The sequence below is a fragment of the Protomyctophum bolini genome (assembly GCF_963924005.1).
Source record: "Protomyctophum bolini genome assembly, chromosome: 21".
Classification (NCBI taxonomy): Eukaryota; Metazoa; Chordata; class Actinopteri; order Myctophiformes; family Myctophidae; genus Protomyctophum; species Protomyctophum bolini.
Window position 1 is genome coordinate 230,001 of NC_137882.1, and position 17,358 is coordinate 247,358.

At 44.0% G+C, this 17,358-nt stretch overlaps 2 protein-coding genes across 2 annotated transcripts in view; both read right to left on the minus strand.

Annotated features, from left to right (window-relative positions):
- cops9 (COP9 signalosome subunit 9) overlaps nt 1–7,129 on the minus strand; it is a 69,545-nt gene extending 62,416 nt beyond the window's left edge. The window contains exon 1 of the mRNA XM_080794350.1: nt 7,118–7,129. The gene's annotated coding sequence lies outside the window, so the exon portion shown is untranslated. The remainder of the gene's footprint in view (nt 1–7,117) is intronic.
- The window catches only part of mynn (myoneurin), a 24,161-nt gene extending 6,803 nt beyond the window's left edge, over nt 1–17,358 (minus strand). Inside the window, exons 1-9 of the mRNA XM_080793246.1 lie at nt 16,907–17,358; nt 15,241–15,380; nt 14,559–14,725; nt 5,926–6,069; nt 3,870–3,984; nt 3,177–3,290; nt 2,964–3,035; nt 2,328–2,429; nt 1–95 (exon numbers count right to left, since the gene is read on the minus strand). The exon at nt 1–95 is cut by the window's left edge and continues 36 nt beyond it. Of these exons, the coding sequence (XP_080649372.1) occupies nt 1–95; nt 2,328–2,429; nt 2,964–3,035; nt 3,177–3,290; nt 3,870–3,984; nt 5,926–6,069; nt 14,559–14,725; nt 15,241–15,380; nt 16,907–17,220 (1,263 nt within the window). The 5' untranslated portion in view covers nt 17,221–17,358. The remainder of the gene's footprint in view (nt 96–2,327; nt 2,430–2,963; nt 3,036–3,176; nt 3,291–3,869; nt 3,985–5,925; nt 6,070–14,558; nt 14,726–15,240; nt 15,381–16,906) is intronic.

Below are 17,358 nucleotides of genomic sequence, written 5' to 3' on the forward strand. Positions count from 1 at the left end.
CTCCGGCTCCTCCCCCTCGTTGTCATGGTCACCGCCCTCCGTCCAGTCGGGGTCTCCGCCCACATCCAGGGCGCTCCACTCCTCCTCGTCTTCCGCTGCAACGTTAGCATAACGTTAGCTAACGCCCTAACGGTTAGGGCTTTACACTGTGAACCTGTTACAAATGTTACTAACATGTCGACTGGGTTAGGGGCGCTGAAGTGTGTAAGACTGTAGGACAGGGTTCCCCAATTCATTTTCCTCAATAATAATAATAAAACTTTATTTGTATAGCACCTTTCATGACATGAAATGCAGCTCAAAGTGCTTTACAGAAAAATGGAGAATAAAAGAAAAGCAAGGCAACGACATTAAAAAACAAGCAGTAATGCAATACAGTGAGGACATGAATAACACAAATAAAAAATAAAAGATCAATTAAAAGCAATGTTGTAGAAGTGGGTCTTGAGCTGAGCTTTAAAAATGTCTACAGAGGCTGCCTGTCGAAGGTACAGTGGGAGTTTGTTCCATGCCGTCGGCCCGTAGAAGCAAAAAGCTGCTTCCCCGTATTTTTTGTTGCCATTTTTTTTGGCAAAGCGAGCAGGCCAGCAGTGGAAGACCTTAGGGGGCGGTTTGGGACATATTTAGGCAGGCAGTCATGTAGGTAGGAAGGTGCGAGACCATTGAGAGCTTTATAGACAAGTACAATCATTTTAAAATCAATCCTAAAAACAACCGGAAGCCAGTGCAGTGAAGCCAAAACTGGAGTAATATGTTCTAGTTCTAGTTAAAACTCTGGCTGCTGCATTTTGGACAAGTTGTAATCTGTCAGTTGTTTTCTTAGGCAGTCTTAGGCAAAAAAGTGCATTGCAGTAATCAAGCCGAGAAAAAACAAAGGCGTGGATTAGCGTTTTTGCATCGTCCAAGGACAAATAGGCTCTGATTCTTGCAATATTTCTAAGGTGAAAAAAGGCAATCTCAAGGGCCATATTTTGACTAGTGTACCAGGCTGGGGGCCATTCTTTTTTTTATTCTTCAATGGGCCACAAGGGGGCGCTCCGCGGCCTATTGGGGAACCCTGCTGTAGGAGCTATCCATGGTGCTGAAGTAACACTGTAGTAGCTATCCATTGTGCTGAGTTAACAGTGTAGGAGCTATCCATGGTGCTGAGTTAACAGTGTAGGAGCTATCCATGGTGCTGAAGTGTGTAACACTGTGTAGGAGCTATCCATGGTGCTGAGTTAACAGTGTAGGAGCTATCCATGGTGCTGAGTTAACAGTGTAGGAGCTATCCATGGTGCTGAAGTGTGCAACACTGTGTAGGAGCTATCCATGGAGCTGAAGTGTGTAACACTGTGTAGGAGCTATCCATGGTGCTGAGTTAACAGTGTAGGAGCTATCCATGGTGCTGAAGTGTGCAACACTGTGTAGGAGCTATCCATGGTGCTGAAGTGTGTAACACTGTGTAGGAGCTATCCATGGTGCTGAAGTGTGTAACACTGTGTAGGAGCTATCCATGGTGCTGAAGTGTGTAACACTGTGTAGGAGCTATCCATGGTGCTGAAGTGTGTAACACTGTGTAGGAGCTATCCATGGTGCTGAGTTAACATTGTAGGAGCTATCCATGGTGCTGCAGTAACACTGTAGTAGCTATCCATGGTGCTGAAGTGTGTAACACTGTGTAGGAGCTATCCATGGTGCTGAGTTAACACTGTGTGGGAGCTATCCATGGTGCTGAAGTGTGTAACACTGTGTAGTAGCTATCCATGGTGCTGAAGTGTGTAACACTGTGTAGGAGCTATCCATGGTGCTGAGTTAACACTGTGTGGGAGCTATCCATGGTGCTGAAGTGTGTAACACTGTGTGGGAGCTATCCATGGTGCTGAAGTGTGTAACACTGTGTAGGAGCTATCCATGGTGCTGAAGTGTGTAACACTGTAGGAGCTATCCATGGTGCTGAAGTGTGTAACACTGTGTAGGAGCTATCCATGGTGCTGAGTTAACACTGTGTGGGAGCTATCCATGGTGCTGAAGTGTGTAACACTGTGTGGGAGCTATCCATGGTGCTGAAGTGTGTAACACTGTGTGGGAGCTATCCATGGTGCTGAAGTGTGTAACACTGTGTAGGAGCTATCCATGGTGCTGAAGTGTGTAACACTGTAGGAGCTATCCATGGTGCTGAAGTGTGTAACACTGTAGGAGCTATCCATGGTGCTGAAGTGTGTAACACTGTGTAGGAGCTATCCATGGTGCTGAAGTGTGTAACACTGTAGGAGCTGTCCATGGTGCTGAAGTGTGTAACACTGTAGGAGCTGTCCATGCTGTCGACCTTTATAAACCGTCCTCACCTTGCTCGTCTTCGTCCCATTCTTCTTCTTCTTCTTCTTGGTAATCCTCTCCGTCTGCGGCTCCGCCCTCTCCCTCCTCCTCTCCGCCGCCCTCTAGGGCTGCTGTGTTGTTACAGGACCGTTAATTATTGTCGCACAAATAAAATCACTTCGCATCACATCGCGGTGCAATGCGTTCGTTGCGTTGCGAGCATGTAGATCTGCTGCTATCTCCAGTAATTTTTTTTAACCGTTTTTAAACGGGAACATTTTTCAACATGAAAGTGATTATAGTTTAGAATGTGCCACATTACATATTAGCCCATTTTGGACGGGAGCCCCTTTTGGTGTTAGCATTACGTTATGCTTTAGCTATTGAAAATTAGCAGATCTACAAGCTCGTAGCGCGCCACCGAGTGGCGCGCTACGAGCTTGTAGATCTGCTATTTTTGAAAAATCGAAGAATGACTGACATTAGAAACATAGCTTTTTCAGAAAACTGTCATTTTCAAACAGACATTTTTAGAATCTGATCTCAGGCCAAAATGGCTTAAGCCAATAACTACGACAAGACGCTGGACAGACAGACAGACAGACGGACGGACGGACGGACGGACGGACGGACGGACGGACCAGACAGACAGACAAAAATAGTACCTGCGGGGTCTTCCTCCTCGACTAGCCCCTCCTCTTCCTCCACGGCCCGAATGCTCCTGACCCACGACGAGCCCCTCCCTCTCCCCCGTCTCCCCCTCCCTCTCCTCCCCTCTCTTGCCTTCCCCTCCCCCTCCCCCTCCCCCCAGTCCGGGTCTTCTGTTTTCTCCCCCTCCTCCCCTTCCCCTCCTCCCTCCTCCCCTTCCCCTCCCCCTCCTCCCTCCTCCCCTTCATCAGCCTCCTCCGTTTCCTCTTCGTCGGAACGGTTCACCTCCACTCCTCCTCCTCCTCTTCCTCCTCCTCTTCCTCTTCCTCTCCCTCTCCCTCTACCTGTGTGACATAAAATACAGATAAACATACTCTATATGTAGTTGTAATTTGATTTGCTGGGACCAGATTACACAGATGACCATTTCTCTAACGTCATCACTGAGAGCTAGTCATACATATACACACCATGTACTCTGGTCCCAGCTCTCAACGATGACGTAATGTGTAATCTGGACCCAGCAAACCAGGCACAGATTTACAAGTTACAAATTTCAAATTACAACTACATATAGAGTATGTAGTTGTAATTTGATTAGCAGTATACTGTGGTTACTTGGTGCCAGAAAGTGACAGCGTCAAACATTTTTTTGTGTATGCAAATCTGTGCCTGGTTTGCTGGTCCCAGCTCTCAACGATGACGTAATGTGTAAGTTACACCTAATGCTTATACATTTCAAACGTTCCTTCACAGAGATACTGAGATGTGACAGTTTACAGCGGTCGAAAGTACTTGCGCGCTCTGCTTGCGCACTAGTTGGCCATTTATGGCCTACTAGTGTGCAACAAGCAAGTATGCACTCGGCAGAGTGCAGTTCTAGTTCTTCTTATTATTATGTAAATAAAGTGAATAATAATTACCTCGTCCTCTGCCTCTGCCTCTCTTGGCCGTTTCCCCGCTGCTCTGACGCGCTCGCTTGGAGGCGGGGCTCCGTGCCGAGGGGGAGGAGTCACGCTCTACTTCGCCATCATTTTCCTGTGAGCAGCAGATGACCATATATAGACTTATAACCTCTTCCTGTGAGCAGCAGATGACCATATATAGACTTATAACCTCTTCCTGTGAGCAGCAGATGACCATATATAGTAATATAAACTCTTCCTGTGAGTAGTAGGGATGCACCATATAGATAATTACCATTGACAATGAAAGAGACTTTACGTCACATGTAGACGAGCAAATCGGCTATCTCTGTCCTACACGCCATTGACATGTTGACACTTTTGGCTGTTGAAAAACAGCTTCTAACCATTATTTGACACTTTTGGTTGTTGAGAAACAGCTCCTAAAACATTATTTGACACTTTTGGCTGTTGAAAAACAGCTTCTAAAACATTATTTGACACTTTTGGCTGTTGAAAAACAGCTTCTAAAACATTATTTGACACTTTTGGCTGTTGAAAAACAGCTTCTAAAACATTATTTGACACTTTTGGTTGTTGAGAAACAGCTCCTAAAACATTATTTGACACTTTTGGCTGTTGAAAAACAGCTTCTAAAACATTATTTGACACTTTTGGCTGTTGAAAAACAGCTTCTAAAACATTATTTGACACTTTTGGCTGTTGAAAAACAGCTTCTAAAACATTATTTGACACTTTTGGCTGTTGAAAAACAGCTTCTAAAACATTATTTGACACTTTTGGTTGTTGAGAAACAGCTCCTAAAACATTATTTGACACTTTTGGCTGTTGAAAAACAGCTTCTAACCATTATTTGACACTTTTGGTTGTTGAGAAACAGCTCCTAAAACATTATTTGACACTTTTGGCTGTTGAAAAACAGCTTCTAACCATTATTTGACATTTTTGGTTGTTGAAAAACAGCTTAGGACCAGATGGATTATATCTCCACTGGGAGGAGACCCCGGGGCAGACCAAGGACCAGATGGATTATATCTCCACTGGGAGGAGACCCCGGGGCAGACCAAGGACCAGATGGATTATATCTCCACTGGGAGGAGACCCCGGGGCAGACCAAGGACCAGATGGATTATATCTCCACTGGGAGGAGACCCCGGGGCAGACCAAGGACCAGATGGATTATATCTCCACTGGGAGGAGACCCCGGGGCAGACCAAGGACCAGATGGATTATATCTCCACTGGGAGGAGAACCCGGGGCAGACCATGGACCAGATGGATTATATCTCCACTGGGAGGAGACCCCGGGGCAGACCAAGGACCAGATGGATTATATCTCCACTGGGAGGAGACCCCGGGGCAGACCAAGGACCAGATGGATTATATCTCCACTGGGAGGAGAACCCGGGGCAGACCATGGACCAGATGGATTATATCTCCACTGGGAGGAGACCCCGGGGCAGACCAAGGACCAGATGGATTATATCTCCACTGGGAGGAGACCCCGGGGCAGACCAAGGACCAGATGGATTATATCTCCACTGGGAGGAGACCCCGGGGCAGACCAAGGACCAGATGGATTATATCTCCACTGGGAGGAGACCCCGGGGCAGACCAAGGACCAGATGGATTATATCTCCACTGGGAGGAGACCCCGGGGCAGACCAAGGACCAGATGGATTATATCTCCACTGGGAGGAGACCCCGGGGCAGACCAAGGACCAGATGGATTATATCTCCACTGGGAGGAGACCCCGGGGCAGACCAAGGACCAGATGGATTATATCTCCACTGGGAGGAGAACCCGGGGCAGACCATGGACCAGATGGATTATATCTCCACTGGGAGGAGACCCCGGGGCAGACCAAGGCGCAGATGGAGGAAACACATCGACTCACTGGCCTTGGAACACCTCGGGATCCCCCCAGGAGGAAGTCACTACTGTTGCTCTGGAGAGGGAAGTCCTGGAGCTCTCTGGTGGAGCCGTTGCCCCCGCGACCCGACTACGGATAAGCGGTTGAAGACGGACGGACGGACGGACGGTGCGTCCCTACCTGTGAGCCTCCGCCCTCTGCCTCTGGGAGCTCTTCCGATCTCGCCACACCTCTTCCTCTTCCTCTTCCTCGGCCCCTCCCCCTCCCTCTGCGAGGGGACCCGGTCTGGGGGGGTAGGAGGGCCCGCTCGCCGCGGCCCGGGACCTTGAAGGGGTGGAAGAAGATCTATTGATTTATTGATTGATTGATTGATTGAAATATTTATTAACAGTTTGCAGAATCACATCTCAAGCACAAACTCAATACAAAGACTGAGTGGACGACACCATATAAAGGAGGGTCCACTAGGCCTGACGTCGAAATAAATAAAGAATCTTCTAAATCCTCACATTCTTCTGAAATAAACCATGTTTCTATGTCAGTGGTGATCAATAGGACCCCCAGAATTATGTGATTTTGGCCAAGTAGAAGCCATGTAGAAGCACGACGCATTGTGAGCTTGTAGATCGGGGTCGACACTATGCCAGTCTAACCAGTGATCCCACACAGGGGTAAGGGGTCGACACTATGCCAGTCTAACCAGTGATCCCACACAGGGGTAAGGGGTCGACACTATGCCAGTCTAACCAGTGATCCCACACAGGGGTAAGGGGTCGACACTATGCCAGTCTAACCAGTGATCCCACACAGGGGTAAGGGGTCGACACTATGCCAGTCTAACCAGTGATCCCACACAGGGGTAAGGGGTCGACACTATGCCAGTCTAACCAGTGATCCCACACAGGGGTAAGGAAGGGGTCGACACTATGGCAGGTAAATAGAATGTTGGGACATGTGGAGTTTGCTTTGGAGTTGCCCTAAACTGCAAGTGCACGTTTGAGTGAGGAGTCTGCTAAAAACAATACAATAAAATAAAGTAAAACAAGTATAAATATTATTTTCTGGTATCGGTATTCGGTATCGCCTAACACAGAAATTGTGGTATCGGGACATCCCTAGTTATAAAATTATGTAATATTTTTTCTTGGTCCCATTTTATTGTCTTTATACATGCTTCCACTTGGTGTTTTAATCGGTCATTTTTGTCTTACCACTGTTATGCTGATGTCACCCAGCTGTATTTTGCATTTAAACCCTCTGATCATAGACTTTTAACGAACACTTTTAGAAGGTCTCATATCACCCCTGTGCTTTCTGCTTTACACTGGCTTCCAATTGACTGCAGAATTGTTTTTAAAATTGTATTAATCACATTTTATAGCTCTCCATGGGCTGTCTCCTATGTACATGACTGAATTATTATGCCCCAAAGCAAATGTGAGAACACTGAGGTCGTCAGGTAAAGACCTGCTCAAAGTCCCTAACACAAGACTAAGAACTAAAGGCGATAGAGCTTTTGAAGTTGTAGCCCCTTCCCTATGGAATTAATTTCCCTAAGGAGGGCAGAATCTGTCGAGACGTTCAAAAAGCTGCTAAAAACCCATTTGTTTCAAAAGCACTTTTGTCTGTAATATTGTCTATATCAGGGGTAACCAACCAGGGGTTCGCGAGCTACCAGTAGCTCGCGGGAACCTTTCAAGTCGATCGCGAAGTGTCAGACCCATTGGAATGCAAATGCTTGCCTTTCAGGCTGCCTTTATATCCTACTCGTCTCTTTGAAAACGCTTCTGATTGTGATTGTGGGTGGGGGGGGGGGGGGGGGGGGCGGACGGACGACGGGGACCAAACGGCGGTGAAAAGTTGACTTCACTGACTGATTTATAAACGGCTTCGAGTCAGTGTTACTTCCATGTTGCGTAGCACTGTCCAATCTTTGGTATCTTTGGCAGCAGCAGCTGTAGGCTATTTTGTCACGATCACGTTAATCGCTACACGTGGTGCAGGATTATTATTTCATGTGAATCATGTCAAAATGAAAAGATGATGTGGTTGGCACACAGCACAGCAGCGCAGCACAGCGGCCCGAGAACACAATAAGAAATATAACATTATTATTCTCCTCCTCTAACAACTCGATAACGTTCTCATTTTAGTTTGTTACTCATTTTCTGAGCCATGCAAATAAACAACAACCAGCACTGACTGGAGACGGAGAGGTTCAAGTGCCCTGCGCGTAAAGCTTAGCCAGAAACAGGACAGTCATTGCGTCAGCATGGATGTAGCCTCGGAAACCCAGACGTTATATTTCCAGCACAGAGGTGAGGGGGGGTATCGTTTGGGGGTAACGTTTGCGGCTTCTATCTGTTACTTCTCTGACACAGCGCAGTTCAAACAGACTTCAGCCAGTCAATAGTGGGACACCGCACACTGAGAGCCACATACACAGCTGCATTTGGTTTTTAATTAAGGGCGCGTTCTGAATAGACCAGTCTGCAATGCAAACTAATAGGCGAGTGCACTCCGGTGCATATGCAAAGGGAAAGAATGACTTCTGTCCGTGACAATAATCAATGCTACAGTTTGAATTCTGTACACACGCACACATATAGCAAAAGATATGATAAATATGAAATATGATACTTGTACAACGCATGAGTCAAGTACCTGCTTTTGTATCAAACCCTTTCCTCTTTACTGAGCCTACTGTCATTGAACTGCTGTCCGATAAAATGCAGGATGTGTTTGCATTAACTTCAGATATTTAAATGGAGATTATTGGATTAGTAAGTGACTGTCACCTGCAGGTCAGAGCTAAAAGAGAAGGAATTTTGGTCTCTTGTGAGCAGAGAAGTATCCCCTGATTGTGTCGTGTGCACTGTGCACTCAAGCTGCATGCCTACTTTGGTTCCACGTACTTATGTGAAATTTCCTTTTCACAAATGAAAATAATAAAATCCAAGTTTAGAACTCGTATGACTGACTCACATCTTAATGACACCCTCAGACTGGCAATCACTAAATATGAACCAGATTTCAAAACGCTTGCAGATAAAGTGCAGTCACAGCAGTCTCATTAAAGGTGGGCTGACCCTGAGAGTATGTCACCATATCTTTGCAAATATATATGGTCATGTTATGCCTATGTCATTTGAACATCTGCCAATGTGAATATTCATTGAAATGAGAAACAAAATATTTCAAATACTAATTATTTCTAATTTGTCTGAATATTATTTGACATTGATAATATAACTTACTATAAGTATTTATTCTAATTTAAGCTTTAGTCTTTGTGTGGATGTGTGCACATGCATTGAGCCTGTCAGAAATAGCAAAAAAAACCAAGTGTTTTTTCTAACACGTTTTAGTGGTAGATCTTGGCTTACAATTGGGAATAAAATGGGTTCTTGGGCTTGAAAAGGTTGGTTACCACTGGTCTATATGGTAATGCATGTTTATATATATTTATTTTCTTTTGTATTATTACTCTGTCATTGTGTTTTCGTTTTATTGTTGATCTATGTGTTGCTCTTGTTTTATTTCATTTTATTTATTGTACAGCACCTTGTGACATTTGTTTTGAAAGGCGCTTTATAAATAAAATTTACCTTATTTTTACCTAATATTATACTGCTGTTATTCTAGTATAAAATAACAGTATAATATTCCTGACATGTAGTGGAGTAGAAGTACTGGAAATTGGAAATACTTGAGTAAAGTACAAATAACTCAAAATGATGTAGTGGAGTAGAAGTACTGGAAATTGGAAATACTTGAGTAAAGTACAAATAACTCAAAATGTTACTAAAGAACTCCAGTAAATGTTACTTTACACCAGAGGTTCCCAGCGACTGGTACTAGAACCTCTGGTGGTAATTGAGCCCCCTCTGGTGGACACACAGAGGTACTGACACACAGAGGAGGCTCAACCAATGCTGACCAATAAGCAATTGGTTGAAACAGTAATCACGTTATAAATATCATCAGTTGAGCTGATTAGTGATTAGACTGAGTTTAGTCAGAGCAGCAGAATTATTGAATTAGGAATGGATTGTAATAACAGTTATTATGGAGGTACTTGAAGAGACACATCAGTTTAAAAGGTTGTATTTTAACATCAGTTATTATAAGAATGGGACACAAAGGGCAGGTCTACGCTGCTGTATTTTAACATCAGTTATTATAAGAATGGAACATAGAGGGCAGGTCTACGCTGCTGTATTTTAACATCAGTTATTATAGGAATGTAACACAAAGGGCAGGTCTACGCTGCTGTATTTTAACATCAGTTATTATAGGAATGGAACATAAAGGGCAGGTCTACGCTGCTGTATTTTAACATCAATTATTATAGGAATGGAACACAAAGGGCAGGTCTACGCTGCTGTATTTTAACATCAGTTATTATAGGAATGGAACACAAAGGGCAGGTCTACGCTGCTGTATTTTAACATCAGTTATTATAGGAATGGAACATAAAGGGCAGGTCTACGCTGCTGTATTTTAACATCAATTATTATAGGAATGGAACACAAAGGGCAGGTCTACGCTGCTGTATTTTAACATCAGTTATTATAGGAATGGAACACAAAGGGCAGGTCTACGCTGCTGTATTTTAACATCAGTTATTAAAGGAATGGAACACAAAGGGCAGGTCTACACTGCTGTATTTTAACATCAGTTATTATAGGAATGGAACACAAAGGGCAGGTCTACGCTGCTGTATTTTAACATCAGTTATTATAGGAATGGAACACAAAGGGCAGGTCTACGCTGCTGTATTTTAACATCAGTTATTATAGGAATGGAACATAGAGGGCAGGTCTACGCTGCTGTATTTTAACATCAGTTATTATAAGAATGGAACATAGAGGGCAGGTCTACGCTGCTGTATTTTAACATCAGTTATTATAGGAATGGAACATAAAGGGCAGGTCTACGCTGCTGTATTTTAACATCAATTATTATAGGAATGGAACACAAAGGGCAGGTCTACGCTGCTGTATTTTAACATCAGTTATTATAGGAATGGAACACAAAGGGCAGGTCTACGCTGCTGTATTTTAACATCAGTTATTAAAGGAATGGAACACAAAGGGCAGGTCTACACTGCTGTATTTTAACATCAGTTATTATAGGAATGGAACACAAAGGGCAGGTCTACGCTGCTGTATTTTAACATCAGTTATTATAGGAATGGAACACAAAGGGCAGGTCTACGCTGCTGTATTTTAACATCAGTTATTATAGGAGTGGAACATAAAGGGCAGGTCTACGCTGCTGTGTTTTAACATCAGTTATTATAGGAATGGAACATAAAGGGCAGGTCTACGCTGCTGTATTTTAACATCAGTCTTTATTGATTCTGAATTGAATTTTAATTCACACATTAATCATGTTACCAAGATTGCCTTTTTTCACCTTAGAAATATTGCACGAATCAGAGCCTATTTGTCTTTGGACGATGCAAAAAACGCTAATCCACGCCTTTGTTTTTTCTTGGCTTGATTACTGCAATGCACTTTTTTCTGGACTGCCTAAGAAAACAACTGACAGATTACAACTTGTCCAAAATGCAGCAGCCAGAGTTTTAACTAGAACTAAGATGAGAGAACATATTACTCCAGTTTTGGCTTCACTGCACTGGCTTCCGGTTGTTTTTAGGATTGATTTTTAAATGATTTTACTTGTGTATAAAGCTCTCAATGGTCTCACACCTTCCTACCTACATGACTGCCTGCCTAAATATGTCCCAAACCGCCCCCTAAGGTCTTCCACTGCTGGCCTGCTCGCTTTGCCTAAAAAAATGGCAACTAAAAAATACGGGGAAGCAGCTTTTTGCCTCTACGGGCCGACGGCATGGAACAAACTCCCACTGTACCTTCGACAGGCAGCCTCTGTAGACATTTTTAAAGCACAGCTCATGACCCACTTCTACAACATTGCTTTTAATTGATCTTATCATGTCCTTTTTTAATGTCTTTGCCTTGCTTTAAAAACAATTCTCCATTGCTCTGTAAAGCACTTTGAGCTGCATTTCATGTCATGAAAGGTGCTATACAAATAAAGTTTTATTATTAGTATTATTATAGGAATGGGACACAAAGGGCAGGTCTACGCTGCTGTATTTTAACATCAGTTATTATAGGAATGGAACACAAAGGGCAGGTCTACGCTGCTGTATTTTAACATCAGTTATTATTAGAGCTGGGACTCGATTAAAAAAATTAATCTAATTAATCAGAGGCTTTGTAGTTAATTAATCTAGATGAATCGCATTTTAATCGCATATCAATATTCAACCTGAGAACAGCGAGAAACCTTTTTTTTTAATGTTTTTTGGTATCCCAGTGAATCAATGAATAGTGACTACAGGATACCACTCATTTTCAACATTTTACTGTCATTAATATACCTGTTGTGGAAATAATAATAAAAAGTCACCCCATTCTGTGTTGCCTAGAACTGGAGGTCTGAAAAAAATGTAGTAACAGTAACAAGTACATCTCAGTGACATCACAAAGCTGTACTTACTTCATATTGTTACTGTTTTTTGTCAGACCTCCAGTTCTAGGCAACACAAAATGGGGTGACTTTTTATTATTTCCAGTTTTCAGTACTATAGAAAAGCGCCCAGTGAGAAACGTTCCGCGGTGAAAAAAAAGGTGCGATTCATTTATCTGTAGTTAATCGCGATTTATTTTTCTGTAGTTAATTCATCTAAATGAATCGCAATTTGTCCCGGCCCTAGTTATTATAGGAATGGAACACAAAGGGCAGGTCTACGCTGCTGTGTTTTAACATCAGTTATTATAGGAATGGAACACAAAGGGCAGGTCTACGCTGCTGTGTTTTAACATCAGTTATTATAGGAATGGAACACAAAGGGCAGGTCTACGCTGCTGTATTTTAACATCAGTTATTATAGGAATGGAACACAAAGGGCAGGTCTACGCTGCTGTATTTTAACATCAGTTATTATAGGAATGGAACACAAAGGGCAGGTCTACGCTGCTGTATTTTAACATCAGTTATTATAGGAATGGAACACAAAGGGCAGGTCTACGCTGCTGTATTTTAACATCAGTTATTATAGGAATGGAACACAAAGGGCAGGTCTACGCTGCTGTATTTTAACATCAGTTATTATAGGAATGGAACACAAAGGGCAGGTCTACGCTGCTGTATTTTAACATCAGTTATTATAGGAATGGAACACAAAGGGCAGGTCTACGCTGCTGTATTTTAACATCAGTTATTATAGGAATGGAACACAAAGGGCAGGTCTACGCTGCTGTATTTTAACATCAGTTATTATAGGAATGGAACACAAAGGGCAGGTCTACGCTGCTGTATTTTAACATCAGTTATTATAGGAATGGAACACAAAGGGCAGGTCTACGCTGCTGTATTTTAACATCAGTTATTATAGGAATGGAACACAAAGGGCAGGTCTACGCTGCTGTATTTTAACATCAGTTATTATAGGAATGGAACACAAAGGGCAGGTCTACGCTGCTGTATTTTAACATCAGTTATTATAGGAATGGAACACAAAGGGCAGGTCTACGCTGCTGTATTTTAACATCAGTTATTATAGGAATGGAACACAAAGGGCAGGTCTACGCTGCTGTATTTTAACATCAGTTATTATAGGAATGGAACACAAAGGGCAGGTCTACGCTGCTGTATTTTAACATCAGTTATTATAGGAATGGAACACAAAGGGCAGGTCTACGCTGCTGTATTTTAACATCAGTTATTATAGGAATGGAACACAAAGGGCAGGTCTACGCTGCTGTATTTTAACATCAGTTATTATAGGAATGGAACACAAAGGGCAGGTCTACGCTGCTGTATTTTAACATCAGTTATTATAGGAATGGAACACAAAGGGCAGGTCTACGCTGCTGTATTTTAAACATCAGTTATTATAGGAATGTAACACAAAGGGCAGGTCTACGCTGCTGTATTTTAACATCAGTTATTATAGGAATGGAACACAAAGGGCAGGTCTACGCTGCTGTATTTTAACATCAGTTATTATAGGAATGGAACACAAAGGGCAGGTCTACGCTGCTGTATTTTAACATCAGTTATTATAGGAATGGAACACAAAGGGCAGGTCTACGCTGCTGTATTTTAACATCAGTTATTATAGGAATGGAACACAAAGGGCAGGTCTACGCTGCTGTATTTTAACATCAGTTATTATAGGAATGGAACATAAAGGGCAGGTCTACGCTGCTGTATTTTAACATCAGTTATTATAGGAATGGAACACAAAGGGCAGGTCTACGCTGCTGTATTTTAACATCAGTTATTATAGGAATGGAACATAAAGGGCAGGTCTACGCTGCTGTATTTTAACATCAGTTATTATAGGAATGGAACACAAAGGGCAGGTCTACGCTGCTGTATTTTAACATCAGTTATTATAGGAATGGAACACAAAGGGCAGGTCTACGCTGCTGTATTTTAACATCAGTTATTATAGGAATGGAACACAAAGGGAAAGTCTACGCTGCTGTATTTTAACATCAGTTATTATAGGAATGGAACACAAAGGGCAGGTCTACGCTGCTGTATTTTAACATCAGTTATTATGGAGGAACTTGGAGAGACACATATTACTTCAGAATAAAAGGTTGTATTTTAACAGATATTACTTCAGTATAAAAGGTTGTATTTTAACAGATATTACTTCAGAATAAAAGGTTGTATTTTAACAGATATTACTTCAGTATAAAAGGTTGTATTTTAACACATTACTTCAGAATAAAAGGTTGTATTTTAACAGATATTTCTGGTACCTTGGGCTTGCGGCCTCTCTTCCTGCCCACCCCTCTCCCCACGGTGGGGGCGGCGGGGGGTGAAGGGTTGTAGTCTTCGTCGCTCACCGGACCCACGTCTTCCTCCTCCTCGTCTTCCTCCTCCAACCCCGCGGGGGGCGTGTCCTGGGCGTCGCCAGGCCCCGCCCCTAGGGAGGGGACACCGTCATTATTGTGACCAGAATGATCGCGATAATCAAAAAGCTATTTAGGCGTGAGGACCCCCAGAATTATCTGTGATCGGTCCCAAGAAACCTGCTATTTCTGCTACTTTTGGAAAATGTTTGAAAATATGTTTGAAAAGATCTACAAGCCTACATGTCATGAAGTGATGCATCGTAGATCTACAAGCTCACCAACATGTCATGAAGTGATGCATCGTAGATCTACAAGCTCACCAACATGTCACGAAGTGATGCATCGTAGATCTACAAGCTCACCAACATGTCACGAAGTGATGCATCGTAGATCTACAAGCTCACCAACATGTCATGAAGTGATGCATCGTAGATCTACAAGCTCACCAACATGTCACCAAGTGATGCGTTGTAAGCTTGTAAATTTCCGCTACTTTTGGAACACGTTTCAAAATAAATAACGTTTGATGAAACAGTGATTATCTGAAATATTTATCAGGCATTTTATGTAAGACTGGTTTCCTCACCCGGGTCACCCTTGGAGGCGTGGCTCGTCTCCGTGGAGGCGTGGCTTGTCTCCGTGTCATCGGGGCTTTCGTCCAGATAGCGAGTAGCCTCTGACATGCCGAGGAACACGGCCGCACTGCGAACCTCCTCCACGACGTCACTGAAACACGTTTTAACACGTTAAGCACGTTGTAGAAGCCATCCTCACTGGTGTATGTCTATTAGTATTATTATCACAATTGTTGTAGCTACTGTTTGGCCAACAGGGGCACGCCTCCCCAGGCCTAATGGCTTGCCAGGGGGTATAAGTAGGCCTGGGGGGTGATTGGGGAGCGGCATGCACCTGGTGGACAAATGGTTTTTACCTGACAGACAGAACAGAGATCATGCCATAACAAGGAAGAGAAGATGTGACTGTTTGTAATGTATCATTCACTGCACTTTGGAAAGTAAATGCAAACCAAAATGACATTGAACCTGTTGGACAATCTGTTTCTTATGTCTGCGTACATCCTTAATCCCTGAGTGGCTATGGTAGAAATGTTTAGAACCAACAATAGAGACACCACACACGTTAAACAGGTTTTAACACGTTTGTACTGAGTAGCCTCATAGGGTTAGGGTCTGCGAACCTCCTCCACGTCACTGAAACACGTTAAACACGTTTTAACATATTGGTACTGAGTAGCCTCAGTACCAACGTGGTCTGAGTAGCCTCAGTACCAACGTGGTCTGAGTAGCCTCAGTACCAACGTGGTACTGAGTAGCCTCAGTACCAACGTGGTCTGAGTAGCCTCAGTACCAACGTGGTCTGAGTAGCCTCAGTACCAACGTGGTCTGAGTAGCCTCAGTACCAACGTGGTCTGAGTAGCCTCAGTACCAACGTGGTCTGAGTAGCCTCAGTACCAACGTGGTCTGAGTAGCCATAGTACCAACGTGGTCTGAGTAGCCTCAGTACCAACGTGGTCTGAGTAGCCTCAGTACCAACGTGGTCTGAGTAGCCTCAGTACCAACGTGGTCTGAGTAGCCTCAGTACCAACGTGGTCTGAGTAGCCTCAGTACCAACGTGGAACACGGCCGCACTGTGAACTGCTGTTACATCACTTTGCATACGCCTGGCAGGTCGTCGAGGCTAGGGCAAGTGCTACGGGCTGAGATGGAGTCTGATTGATTGATCGATTGATTGATTGGCAGGAATACAGAGTGCAGTCAAAGGGAGGCGCTCTACCATCCATCTGGTTACCTGACGAGGGCCAGGGTTGTTTTCGTCGTCTAAAACTATGACTAAAAATGTTCGTCGATTACCTTTTTTGACTGACGAAAGATAAATGAAAACTAAGCAATGATGACTAATACTAACACTAAATATACGACTAAATATACGTCAGGGACTAGTGGACAAGAGATCCAGTATAAGTCCTTTTACATTTGGTCGCATGCTGAAAATAGCAGATCTACAAGCCCTACGAGCTTGTAGATCTGCTATTCAGTCATTACGACGGCATCAAGGCACCGCCAAAATACATTTTATTCGACTGAATCAACCGCAGATTTAGTCGACTAAAAAAAAATCTTCTGATATTTTAGTCGACTGAAACTAGACTCTAAAAACACTAAGAACATTTCTAGGTGACTAAAATAAGACTAAATGACTGAAACCAAAAGGATGCAGCGATTCCTCCTGACCTGGCGAGGGCGCTCATCTCTCCCGTGTAGACGAACTCCAGCAGCTTCTCCAGGGCGTAGTGGCTGACCGTGCCGGGGTCCAGGCTCATGACGACCCCTCCCGCCTGACCCCTGACCTCGGGTTCGTGGGCGGGGGGGGTCTGGGAGCTGAAGTAGACGCTGAAGGCGGCGAGGACGCTGCGGTGCGCGCGGAACTCCCCGTGGCCGCGCACCGCCACGGTGACATCACACAGGAAGTCCTCCTCGCGCTGCCGCTGCAGACGCTGCAGCAGGAGGGCGCTGTGGCGCTGCGCCGCGCCACGTGACGATGTCATGGCTATGACCACCGCCCACACGGCTTCCTGTTGACGACTGGACGCAAGGCACGGCTTCCTGTTGACGACTGGACGCAAGGCACGGCTTCCTGTTGACGACTGGACGCAAGGCACGGCTTCCTGTTGACGACTGGACGC